We start from the raw sequence: 12,405 nt of genomic DNA, 5'->3' as shown, positions 1-12,405 counted from the left end.
AGGAAAAGGAAGCGTTAGGCACCTACCCCTTAAGAAAAAAGGGAAGAGCATACTTGCGAATGAGTTTATTAAGGGTAGGAGGCAGGGTGATGTTATGGCGAGCCTATCTATTCAGCGAAAGAGAAAACTGCAGGATTTTAAAGCCTGTCCCAAAAGAGGGCCTGTTTAAACGTTTGCAGATGAATTTGGATTTCTCTCTATTTGAAAATTGACCTGAGAGACCTCAAAGTGTAGGTGCCCCTCCCACTTACAGGGAGAGCTCTGGCCGGGCCCAGCGGGTGACTTAGACCCAGTCGCAGTGGCCAACACGGGTTTTCACTGAGCGGACCGGGTGCGGGGAGGCCGGGATCCGCCCCGCACCGGGTCCCGCACCCACCCTGCCCCCCGAGAAAGCAGCCGGCGGCGCCGAGCGGGCGGCAGGCTCCTTGTCCCTGGTGCTGTCTGTTAATGGCCAGGACCGCTGCCGACTGGCCGTCGGCCGCGTGGAGCGCAGGTGGCCCAGTCCCCTGCGGTCCCCGGGCCGTGCAGCTGACGCGAGAAGTCTTTCCTGGGAACTAGGAGCTGACACGAGGCGCAGGTCCAGCGGCCGAGAAGACGACGAGGAGGAGCTTACGCGACGCCGGCAGCTTCAGGAAGAGCAGCTGATGAAGGTTTGTCCTTAAGCGGCTTCGCTGCCGTCTGCGGTTCCGTCCCACCTGCGCCGTATTTCTGGAGTGACTGCTGTGGGTGGGCCACCGAGAGGAGCGGTAAGTGGCCCGGCTCTTGGCTCAAGGTCCTGCTCCTGGTGACTGATAGGACAGGGCGCTGAGCGGTTCTGGGAGAGAGGCCCTGAGGCTGGACGGCAGAGGGACGTGTGACGTTTGGGCTTTTGCAAGGAGGGTGAGGCCCTGTGCGGGGCACGTGAGTGTGGCGCCTGAGTTGAAAGGGTGCTGCAGGGCCAGGTAGAGGCAAGGTGCCCACCCGGGTGGCTCAGCACCTCCCTTCCCTCCTGCAGGCTCTGCCGAAGGAGTCCCCTCGGGACTGAGCCTTGCTCCAGGTCTTTCCTCAGGACCCGTGGGACCTTGTGTGCATATCTGGGCCAGGAAAGAAGGAATAAAATAGACTGCCACCAAGGAGCCCTCTTAACTCTCCCACCTCCAACGTGGGCGCCAGAAGACCAATACAGAGAGAGGCAGTTATAGCCTGGGACGGGGGGAGCCAGGAAATTGTAAACTCTCCCCCCAGTGAGGAATGGGTGAATCCCTCCCGATGACGTTTTCCAAAGATACTTAATCATATGGGAAATGTGTATGATATGGCTTATATGAAGGGATAAGATACTAAATTGCATTTATAGCAGTATCCCAGTTTGTAGAATATGTGCATAAAAAGTACTGGATGGATATAAAACAAAATGTAGGTTTTGTTTGGATGTATGGATATAAAACAAAATGTAGGAGTGGCGGGTTATGGGTTACTCTTTGGGTTTTCTAAAACCTGTACAATCAGCAAGTATTGGCTTTTTTTCTTGTTTTTAAACAAATCAGTGTAATTTCTTTTTAAAGGCTGCTATCCCCAACCTCCCTTTTCTACGCCAAAAGTCACCTGCTGGCACTTTGGGGGAGAACATGGGAGGGAGAACATCCTTCTGATATGGAGCCTGACTTGGGGAAATGCGGCCTTGACACTGAAAAGGCTGAGGGACTCAAGGCCCAAAACCCGGCCGAGCTCTTAAGGCACCACCAGGCTCTGAGACTATATACATCCGGGCTCCACCAGAGTCGGAAACTTCTCACAGGATCTTCTAAAAAGAAATTATATTTTTCATGAAAGTAACTGCAGGCTTCCCTTCCATTTTTCTTTTCTTTGTAAATAGCTCAACTCAGGCCTGGGGCAGCTGATACTGAAAGAGGAGATGGAGAGAGAGAGGGAAAGGGAGAGGGAGAGATCATCCCTGTCGACCAGTCGCTACGATTCTCCCATCAACTCAGGTGAGCAAGGGGCCGACCTTGACTGTTGGGGGGCAGGGACATTTCTGGGGGAACCCACAGGGTGTTCTGTGGAGAAGGAAGTGCGGGAAACCCACTCCATGCCAACCTAGCTTGTAAGCATGTCATGGTTCTTCCTTAAATGTGTGTTTCCTTCCTGCTGCAAAGGGGGAGCCCTTAGAGGGCCTCGGGACACAAGGGGTCAGGTTAGAATAATCATGTCAGAGGGAGATAGCATAAAGGAAATCCACGCAAAGAACAGGATGCTTTCGGCCATAGAGAGCACGAACTACATTTTCTAAGCGTAATAATTTTACATTAATATAGTCAACACAAGAGCTGAAGACTAACGGTGTTGTTTTGGACACTTTTGAAGGACATTACTTATATACCGGGCTGAAACAGTCTGTTTGGATGCTTTCCCTGCTTACATTTGTCAAAAGCCAGTTCTCTCTTAACCCACAAGATTTCTTCTCCCGTGTTCTGAACTCAAGCTTAATTTCCTCTCCTGATGCTTCCTTTAAAAATGTGTTTAGTGTTTACTGTATGCAGGCATTTTTGCTAAACAGTATTTCACTTAATTTCCACAATGTGCCAATGAAGTAGATAATATGATTATTATCACAATTTTGTAGCTCAGGTATACGAGGTTTAAGTAACTTACCCAACGTCACATTGCTTATAACTCGCAAAACTGGGATTTAGGAGTCCCAAGTATCATAGCCCCAGAGCCCACAGTCCTGACTGGATGCCTGGCTACCTCTCATAGATGCCTGCCTGGCGTGGACCTTGGATTAGGTGGTTCGCTAATCTTTAGAGTTCCATCTAATTCTGTGATTATGTTCTGTAAGAATATATAGCTACTTGGATCAAGAACGAAAGGCTTAAAAAGATGAAATACGGTGCCCAGAGATGCAGAGGCTAAGTTGCAGAGCCAGAATTCAAGCCCAGGTCTGCCTTTCCCAAAGCCCAGCAGCTCATGAGGCATCCAAGCTGTTGATGGGACACCCTATCCCAGGCCTCCCAGGGGTCCAGCCATGGCCAGGAGACCTTGATAACTTACATGGTTGACTTTTGGGTCAATGGTTTCTGCCCTATCAACTGAGGCATGGGTTTATACCTCCAAATAGCGCTGGATTCAAATCCTTGCTCAGCTATTTACAAGCTGAGCGACCTTGGGCAAGATACTTTCCTAAGCTCCCATTTCTTCTCCTGTAAAATGGCAATAACAACAGTATTATTAGGGCTGTCCCAAGGATTCAGAGATAACATGTGCAGGGCCCTTCCTTCCCTACTGCTCCTCAGTAATATCACCGCCCACCCATCCCTGCATCACCCAGTATGGCGGCATTTTGTGAATATTTCAGCCCTATATTATTTGGATTGTTTTTTTCCCCTAAATCATCTTCTCTGCAGGGTAGAAGATATACCACCAATTTCATTAAAGAATAAACACCTCCCGTTTCCTAACAATTGCTTTTTCACCTTTTTCTCGCTTAGCTTCGCACGTTCTGTCATCTAAAACTTCATCTCTCCCGGGCTATGGAAGAAACGGACTTCACCGGGTAAGGTTTCTCCTCCCGTGGTTTCCGAGTGGACTCCCTCCTCCCTTCGTGTTGGTGGACGTGCTGACACATCTCTGAGTACTTCTGACATGATGACCTCAGTGTTAGCATTTGATGAAAATTGTATTCTCCCCGATCTCCTGGTGAATCACCTCGAGTTATGGGCAAAATAAATATTTCTATTGAAAGAAAGAGAAGTTGCCTTTGGATAAAAGAATAGCCTGCGTACGTTTACGGGAAGACTAGATTAAGTAATAAAGTGGCGAATATTCCTGCAGCCAAGCAAAAAGTCATTATTCGAGCCTTTATCTCTGCTGTAAAGAGTTTCTAGGAAAGTTTTTTGCCATCTCCCTCCCACAACACGTGGACTATGTGTGATAACTATGTGGAGAAACGTTATTTATTAGCAAGAGGTACTTGCTTGCAAGGACCTACTGAGCGGTGGCATCGAAGGACGACCACAGACAGGGTTCACAGGAACGGGAGAGGAAGTGGGGAAAGACGATGAGGGCCCAGGGTCCAGCTGGGGAAGAATTCTCAGGCTTCGTAAACTCTCCCCCTTTTCACCTGACTCCCAAGCGATCACTGTGCAGTAGATTTTCTAATACTGTGCCTTTTCTCATTTCAGCCCGTCTCTACAGACTTTGCTCAGTACAACAGCTACGGGGACGTCAGCGGGGGAGTGCGAGGTGAGGGTCCTGCGGCCGCAGTGTGACCATGGCTGAGGTTGACACAGGCTAGGCAGTGACAGGCACATTAGCGGGGTTCGTGCCGCATTACATTCTGAAGTGGGATCCCCCACCTACCCTCTGCGGGCTAACAGGGCCCTTCTTAACATCTCCGAGGATCTCTAGTGACATGAGACCGTGAGAAGCAAGCGTGTAAGAGCGAATTCATTGCACCTACTGTGTGCAGACACCTGGGGTGCAGCGATGGTTGGCCTGCCTGCAGAATGCACGTGACTGGAGATGCAGAAAGAAGGCAGCAGCACCTTCGGGGTGCCAGGGAAAATGACCTCCAGTAGAAAAAGGTGCTTTAACTGATAATGGAAACCCGAGCAGGCATTTCCTGGCTCCAGGGAGCCAGGCGGGCGCTGTGTGCAGAGAGACCCAGAGCATGGTCATTGGGACACGTCTGGGCAACTGCAGCAGGGTAGCCTCTCTGTTCATGTTTCCGTGCCTCTCTGTGGTCTTTCCCTGCTGACAGCTGCTTTCTCTTGTCTTTGCAGACTACCAGGTATGGAACCCTGTCCTTGTTGAGTTGGCCGCACCAGCAGAACAGCCATTATTCAGTCCAGATGCGTGTTGCTGCTCCCGGGAAGGGTTTCTGTTGAGCAGTTGCTGATTGGGGTTGATCGATGGAATCAGTAGTCTACAGCCGTGAGGAGCCAGGGGAGCCAGCTGTCCCCGCAGGCCTTGGGGACATGGCAGGAACCAGGACAGGTGTCTGAGGACTGTCTTGCTCTGGCCTCGAAGAGTCATTCCTCGGGGGGGACCAGCGTCAAGGGTCCGCCCATGCATAGTTTATTTTCTTTTTTAAATCCTCATCGAAGGATATTTTCCGTTGATTTGAGAGAGAGAGAGAGAGAGAGAGAGAGAGAGAGAGAAACATCGATGTGTAAGAGAAACACCAATCGGTTGCCTCCTGTACACGCCCCTGACCAGGGGTTGAACCTGTGACCCTTTGGCGTGTGGGAAGATGCTTAACCACCAGGCCGGGCTGCAGTTTGTTTTCTTTTGGTTATAGTGACTCGGTGCTTTAGGTCCCCCTTCCTTTGCCTGGTCTCGTATGAACACAAACTCCTGTGTTGGCCAAACGGGAAGAGAAGCTTTGGTACCGTTCCTTTTTCCGTACAGCCTAAGCCTCGTAAAATTATGACAGAGAATGAGAAAAGGGAAAATAGGCAAAGAAACACAAGATAAAAATAAAGAATGAACCGTCGTAAACGTAGCCATTTTTTTACGTACCGTTCATGCTTGGAGCCTAAATTCAGGGCCTAGTCAATACGGTTATACCAGGCTAGTAGAAAACAGCAGCACTCCTGCTCCTATTCAGCAAGCATCTCATTTTGAAAAATCCAGAGTAATTAAGATGACACATCTATAAAGTGGTGGAGAGGACGTGAGATCCAAACAGGAGGATTTGGGAGCCCACAGAGCTCTCCCTCCAGCTCCCACGCTGCCATGGGCTCCTCCTTGACCCAGCTTCTCTGTTGCAGACCCTCCCGGATGGCCACGTGCCTGGCATGAGGATGGACCGTGGAGTGTCCATGCCCAACATGTTGGAGCCAAAGGCAAGTTCAGCTGTCGTACAGAGATGAGTGGCCAGGACGTGGCCCTGGAAGAGATTTGGTCTTCTGTCTTTTCACCATCCTCAGTGTCGAGGCCCACGTGGCTCTAGGCTGGTGCACTAGGCAAGCCATGTCACAGAGCACCCTGCCACCTGGCTCGTTTCGTCACACCATGTCAGCAGGTTTGAGCCCTCACTGGGTGAGGTGCCACATGTTCACAGGAAGTACCAGCGCGTCTCCCGTGACCTCAGCATTAACGTGGCCCCTGCCATGAGCACTACAAGGCGTGCCCCGTGCTGAGTGGAGCCACTTGCACACTGCTCCAGATGGGGTGACCAGTATGTCCCAGTTTGCCCAGGACTTGCCAAGTTTTAGCACTGAAAGTCTTGTGTCCCAGGACCCTCCTTGGTACTGGGCAAACTGGGATGGTTGGTCGCCCTAGTTCCAGAGCATCCTGTTCCTCCAGAGGTGTCCAAGGGCTGTGCTCCATGAGGACCCTCCCTGGGACTTATCATATCACCCACCAGAACACTGCTCTGGGTCAGCCTGGCTCCGCGGATTCGTGAGTCAGTATTAGAACAAGGTTGTTGAAGTCTATGTCCACTAAATCACTTCAGTTCCCTTCCAGTGTCTACCTTCCTCCGCAGGACATGGTAGATTTGTATTGTTTCACACAGCCCAGCCCTGCAAAGGCGCAGGGCTGCCTGGGACACAGGTGGGCAGTGGGGCATATGTGAGAACCTGTCCCCGTACTCTGGAACCTCAGGTGCCATAATTATCATCTTAGAAGCTCTCCCTGAGGAGAACCAGATTTTCAGTAGGTCCTGCTTGGTAACGTGATGGACCACAGTGTTCTAGAAGGTGTGTCTCTTCGCTTCCCAGATATTTCCGTATGAAATGCTCATGGTGACCAACAGAGGGCGCAACAAAATCCTGAGAGACGTCGACAGAACAAGGCTGGAGGTAAATAAAAAATAAAAATCTGGTCCCAACTGCAGTTCCCTGTGCACGTCCTCCAACTTCCCCCTGAGAAACGTTTCTGTGAAGGCAAAAAACATGAAAAGAGTCAGCCTCACAACTCAGGTAGGGTAGAATTTGCTGATAACCAGAAAAACCCGTATTTACACTTAAAAGATCAGCATGAAGTAAAATCCAGAACAACAACCCAGGAGCCCAGTATGATGTTAGTCGTTTTCTTTGGAAACCTGGTGTTGCCATAATTCTGGCTGGTGGCGTAGAAAGGCCCCTCCGTCCCTGTCTGGAGAGCCCCAGCCCCCGTCTGTCCCCAGCCCCGGCTGAGTCCGTGGAGGGGGGACACTCAGCAAAGAGGCTTGTACCGAGCAGGCTTCTCTCAGCGGCCTCCGCATGCCTTGCTGAAGGGTTATCTGGGCCCGCATACCCCAGACCTCCCTAGACACGGGGGAATGAGCTTTCTACTTTTCTATCTGAATGATTTTAATAAGAAAAGCCCTGGCTGCCAGCCTCCTAAAGAATTGTTCTTTTTTCCCCTGACAAAAGGCAGTGCCTTTGCAGGCAGTTCAGCCAGGCACAGAGAATCAAGGCTCCGGCATCCTAGGGCCTTTCCTAGGAGGGGTGACAGGTGGGGGTTCTCAGGAGTAGGCCAGGCATCCATCCACCTCACCTGTGGCTGAGCCAGAAGGGAGCCCGGCGTCCCCAAGGACCACTTTGGAAGTCTCTCCGGCTTTCTCATGGCCATGGTCTACGTTCTCTGCCTCTTCCCAACATCCCAAGGGCCTGAAGTAGAGCCACCTCCAGCATAAGTCACCTTTCTCTGTCCCCTCTCCATTCAGCGCCGTTTCAACCATCGTTAGCGCCGCTCCAGCTCCCCTGTGCGGTGCAGAGGGTGCCTGGCCCGGCCCAGGCAGGTGAGGGGCCGGGCGCGGTGCCCGCCGTCGGGCCTCGGGCCTCCGAGGGGTGCTCCCCTCCGCGTCCCGCCTGGCTCACCGAGGCGAGTGGCCCCCGCGTGGGCATCGGGACTGACCGCAGTTCTCTTCTCCCCCCACAGCGCCACTTAGCCCCCGAAGTGTTCCGGGAGATCTTTGGGATGTCCATACAGGAGTTCGACAAGTTACCTCTTTGGAGACGCAACGACATGAAGAAGAAAGCAAAGCTCTTCTGAGCCCCGCCCGCAGGCAGCAGTTCGAAAAAGCGGCGGTGACACATGGGATGTTGTATTAAGGCCCAAACTTGACTGGAGAATTTGCAAACTACTGTCCCTCAGCAACAGCCAAAGGGGGGGATCCGATTAAGACACCCACGGGCCAAATACTGGGCCGACCAGCGGCAGCCCGCGCCAGGCTGCGGCGGGGCAGAAAGTCTGTTCCCACGCTCGGCGGTGGCGTTCACACGCGACCTTTCTGCGTCTCCTTGTGCACACGGCAGGAGCCCCGTCCTTTGTTCCCCTTTAACTGGTGTCCAACAGTAGCGCTGCCTGTCCGGATAAGAGCCAGCAAGTGCCCTTAGGATGCCGCGTGGAGCCAAGCGGCCGCCGTAACCCCGGAGTGTCCCTGTGCTACGGTGCAGCGGGCGGCTGGGACGGAGCCCGAGGGCCCATGCGCACCCGGCAGCCGTCCCCACGCGCCTTTGCTCCCTGGCCTCGCGCAGCCCGAGTCGCTGTTAACCAGCTCCTTGCTCTCGACTCAGCCCGCACCTGGGTCACAAATGAATTAGGTATCATTTTAGAAAAACAATGTTAAGAGAAAAAGAAGGAAAAGGAATGAAAGGAAAAACTCCCTTAACTTTTTCTGCTTTAGATAGTGTGATTCACCCTCCCTACCAAGGACGGGAGCTGGCCCTGGTCCCCCTTTGCAAAGAAAGGAAAGGGTAAATGGACTCCAGGCTGGCACAGGTGCATGCTCTTAGGTGATTCTCACCCAGGGGCCATGGCACTCATGGCAAAAAAAGAAGGAAAAAAAAAAGGTCCATGCCCTCCCGACGCAAGTTCCCACCCTCGCCTGCATCTGGCATCTGCTGAGTTGAATCTCACCCGCACTGGTTGTGGCTTTTTCAAGGTCTTTCAGAAGTCGGCTGAGGAGAGACGTGGTTTTCTGTTTTAAATCCCTGCAACCTCAAGGTAGATGGCCTGGCACTGATTTCACTTGGCCTTTTTAGCTTTTCTTCCTGCCCAGCACTGTTGACCCCATGATGTGTGTGCGTGCGTGTGTGTATGTGTGTGTGTGCACGCACATGCACTGGAACTACTAACTTATTTTGCAAATGGCTCTGCTGGGGTGGACCTGAGGAATCCAGACTGCGGTGTTCAGCTTTGCCCTTTCGTTTATATCCTGCTTCATCCGGTGTTTCTGCTGCCCCATCTTCTCTCTGACCTCACCTGCATTGGCCACCTGTCTGTCCCAGTCCTTGCTTTGCTCTGGCAAAGTGTGAGGCGTGGGGACCACAGCGTATCCCCAGTGTCTCCCTGCCACCATCAGTAAGGGTCCCAGCGCTAGGCTGGTGGAGAGTTTTTGTCACTCTGGGGTCCATAAAGGACCCTCGATGTTTCCATTGGTTAATGCGTTACGCCCCGTGTGTGCACATACAGATCAAACATCCACGTCAGAAAAACTGCAGCAATAGAGAACTGAGCCCCAGACCTGTTCCCACCCATGCAACTTTGCTTTCCTCGTATCTTTTGCATTTGGCTCTGCATCCACCTTGGAAGGGAGAACAGGTTCTCTCCCTGTCAAGTGTATTAGCAAGTTTAAACCACGCCATGCAGCTACGCGTACGCATCGCCCCAAAGTGCCAGTGGCCTCCTGCTTGCGAGCAGAGCAGCGCTGTGCCCTGGAGACGGGGCACTGAATGAACCCGAGCGCAGAGCGGGCCCCCAGCCCCACTCGGGCTGGAGGGGAGGCTGAGGCAGCCTGCTGCTCCTGACTGCCGGATCCAGTGTGCCGCTGCAGCTCACCGTCCGTTTACTACACGGGGCTCCGCACGCTTGTTCACGGGGCGTCCAGGCCACTGCACGGGGCATCTGTATTCTCAGCCTGAGCCCCGCCCGCCCCGCCCCGCCCTGCCCATCACAATGGCAGTGTTGACACAGGCAAACGAGCAGGGGCTGTTCACTTCGGGAATGAATCACACACCCCACCCGGCAAGCTTCCCCGGCGCAGACACAAGGGCTACCCTTTTGAGCTTTGGGCTTCCTTAAGACTGCACACGCTGAGTGCATGGGGTAGGCGCGGCCTCTGGCCCTATGAACGTCAGTGCTTGCTTTGAAGTTTCTCCCAGGAAAGCTGGGGTGCCACTCAGACTCCTTGTGTGATCTATGCTGAGACGTGAAGAGTGGGGATAAACTTGTACAGCCAGCCCTGCGTCTGCACTGTGGCTTGGGTCAGTGATGAAATGTGCATAACGCGGCTTCAGTAACTAAAGACAAACTGCCTGTTCTCTGAAACCTTGACCAGAGAAGCTAGAGTTAATGGCTAATAGGTGCAAAGACAAAAGAGAAGTTGTTTTTATCTGTCCTGTCCTCTAGTCTCTCCCAGTTCTGTTGTGTCCAAGCTGAGTTTTCTCTTCCGAGGTGAGCCCGGAGCAGCTCTTCTCAGCCCTCACCCTCTCGATCGATCGGGTTCTGTCCATCAACTCTACTTGGAGCACTTCTTGGCCAGAAACATTTATAAAACTTTCACCTGATTTCTTTACACTTGAAAGCAAACACCTTTTTCTAAAGAATTGCTTCTCAGATGATTATATAAAATATATATGCTTTTGCTAGTTTAAAAAAAAAAATTCAAATTAACCACTTTGGACTAAGTAGGTCTTTCTAAAAACTCTTTTAAGCAAACTTGGTGTTCAGGTTCTCCGGTGTGTGAAAGGGGCGGGGAGCGGTGGGCCCACAGGGCTTTCTCTCCGACGGTCACGAGTGAGGGTGGGAGGAAATGGGCTTCGACCCCAGCCCCTCTGTCCTCTGAAGCAGGCTCCGTTTTTACAAATCACTCTTTTGTATTTCTGGTCACTGTTTAATCAGTACTTCCTAAGCCAGCCTTGATTTCAGCTGATTTTTAAAATGATTTCCTTTGGCACGCCAAGGGTTTTCAGTATGCCCTCACTCATTAGTACTCCTTTCTGAAGAACATTCTATCCAGAAAAAGAGATGCTTTTGGACTTGAGGTTTGCACTGATGCCACCTCCTAGTGATGATGGACATTAAGAGAACTACCCAACTGTGTTATGATGAAAAGGAGAAACTTTTACTTTGGCATTTAAAAAAAAAAAAAATCACTGTCTTTCCACCCGCTGCCCAGGAAACTGGGGGAAGGTGGTGATGGATACGCTTTGCATATGGATTTTTGTGCTTTTATTGGACAAGTTTAATTTCATGACAAGAAGAAAAGGGGAGGTGTGGATAGTTTAAGCTGAAAGGAACTTTCTAAACAATTTCTGTGTACACAGCAAAATTAAAGAAATCCAACATGTCCTGATGCTTAGCATAATTAAGTGGGAATTGTTACCATTAAATAAAACTGCCCCAGGCATCTCTCCGGAGAGTGGAGACCCCGAGTCCCTTTCTGAGCCGGTTCACCAGAGGTAGACACCAGCGTCCAAGGAGGTGGCGAGCCTTCAGGGCACACGCCTGTTTCTTACCCTGCGGAAGGAAACATGGACGCCACAAGCTTGGTGTTCTCTGGGGGTTTTATGTAACGAGTGTGTGTGTTTTCTCCGAGTTTCCGGCAGTCCCACATCGAAGCTTTCAGTTGGGTTTATGGAATTTCTTTCAAATGTTGGACAATCTGCTGTTACTCCCGCCCTCCCCTTTTCAGATCTACGAAAGCAAATGTTTGGAGGAACTGTGTAAAAGATGTGTCGTGTCCCCCGTGAAAGTGAGTGGGTGTCCGTCTGCACCCCAAGTACCGCGTGCTGGTCTGCAGAGGTGGCCAGCGGCCCGCGTCGCTGTGCGGACGAGCCCGACCCTCTCCACGCCCGTTGCAACAGCGCTCGCCCCTCTGCTGTGCCCCGCGTCTCTGTGTACTCACGGCTCCGTGAATAAAGTGCGTGCTTTGTTCCTAGACGCCTCCACGCCGTTTGCTTGCCTGTTTCCCTGCCCCCTCTAAAGATCGGCCCCGTTTATGGAAGCACCAGCCCGACTCCCAACAACAGAAACGAAATCAAACCAAAGCCTTAGGAATGTGTGTCTATCAAATGGGAAGGCGGGTCGGAGGGGAAACGCAACAAAATAAATAGTCATGGCACAGCCCAGGGCTGTTTGTCCCGTTGTCCGGACCGTAGTGACCAAGTCGACTAAAGAGACAATTTTTCACCCAGCCGGTGTGGCTCAGTGGTTGAGTGTCGACCCAGGAACCTGGAGGTCACGGTTGATTCTCGGTCAGGGCGCGTGCCTGGGTTGCGGGCTCGATCCCCAGTAGGGGGCGTGCAGGAGGCAGCAGATCGATGATGTTTCTCTCTCATCGATCTTTCTATCCCTCTCAAATCAATAAAAACATTAAAAAAAAAAAATTTATCGAGCTGTTGAACTGGCTGGTGTTTGACTTTGTGGTACAGTCTCATCTTTTAGACAAGGCTGGGGCTTGGGAATTCGGGGAGGTCCGAGGAACGAGCTGCT

At 51.9% G+C, this 12,405-nt stretch overlaps 1 protein-coding gene across 1 annotated transcript in view; it reads left to right on the top strand.

Annotated features, from left to right (window-relative positions):
• The window catches only part of ABLIM1 (actin binding LIM protein 1), a 208,949-nt gene extending 197,096 nt beyond the window's left edge, over window positions 1-11,853 (top strand). Inside the window, exons 17-24 of the mRNA XM_087823971.1 lie at window positions 559-650; window positions 1,856-1,970; window positions 3,468-3,532; window positions 4,161-4,221; window positions 4,761-4,768; window positions 5,751-5,825; window positions 6,705-6,785; window positions 7,849-11,853. Coding sequence (XP_087680097.1) covers window positions 559-650; window positions 1,856-1,970; window positions 3,468-3,532; window positions 4,161-4,221; window positions 4,761-4,768; window positions 5,751-5,825; window positions 6,705-6,785; window positions 7,849-7,962 — 611 coding nt within the window. The 3' untranslated portion in view covers window positions 7,963-11,853. The remainder of the gene's footprint in view (window positions 1-558; window positions 651-1,855; window positions 1,971-3,467; window positions 3,533-4,160; window positions 4,222-4,760; window positions 4,769-5,750; window positions 5,826-6,704; window positions 6,786-7,848) is intronic.
• Window positions 11,854-12,405: the final 552 nt, after the last annotated feature.

Source organism: Miniopterus natalensis, chromosome 14 (genome assembly GCF_054644295.1).
Source record: "Miniopterus natalensis isolate mMinNat1 chromosome 14, mMinNat1.hap1, whole genome shotgun sequence".
Taxonomy (NCBI): domain Eukaryota; kingdom Metazoa; phylum Chordata; class Mammalia; order Chiroptera; family Miniopteridae; genus Miniopterus; species Miniopterus natalensis.
The sequence above is the reverse complement of the archived record's forward strand: the minus strand, read 5'-3'. Positions and strand labels throughout refer to the sequence as shown.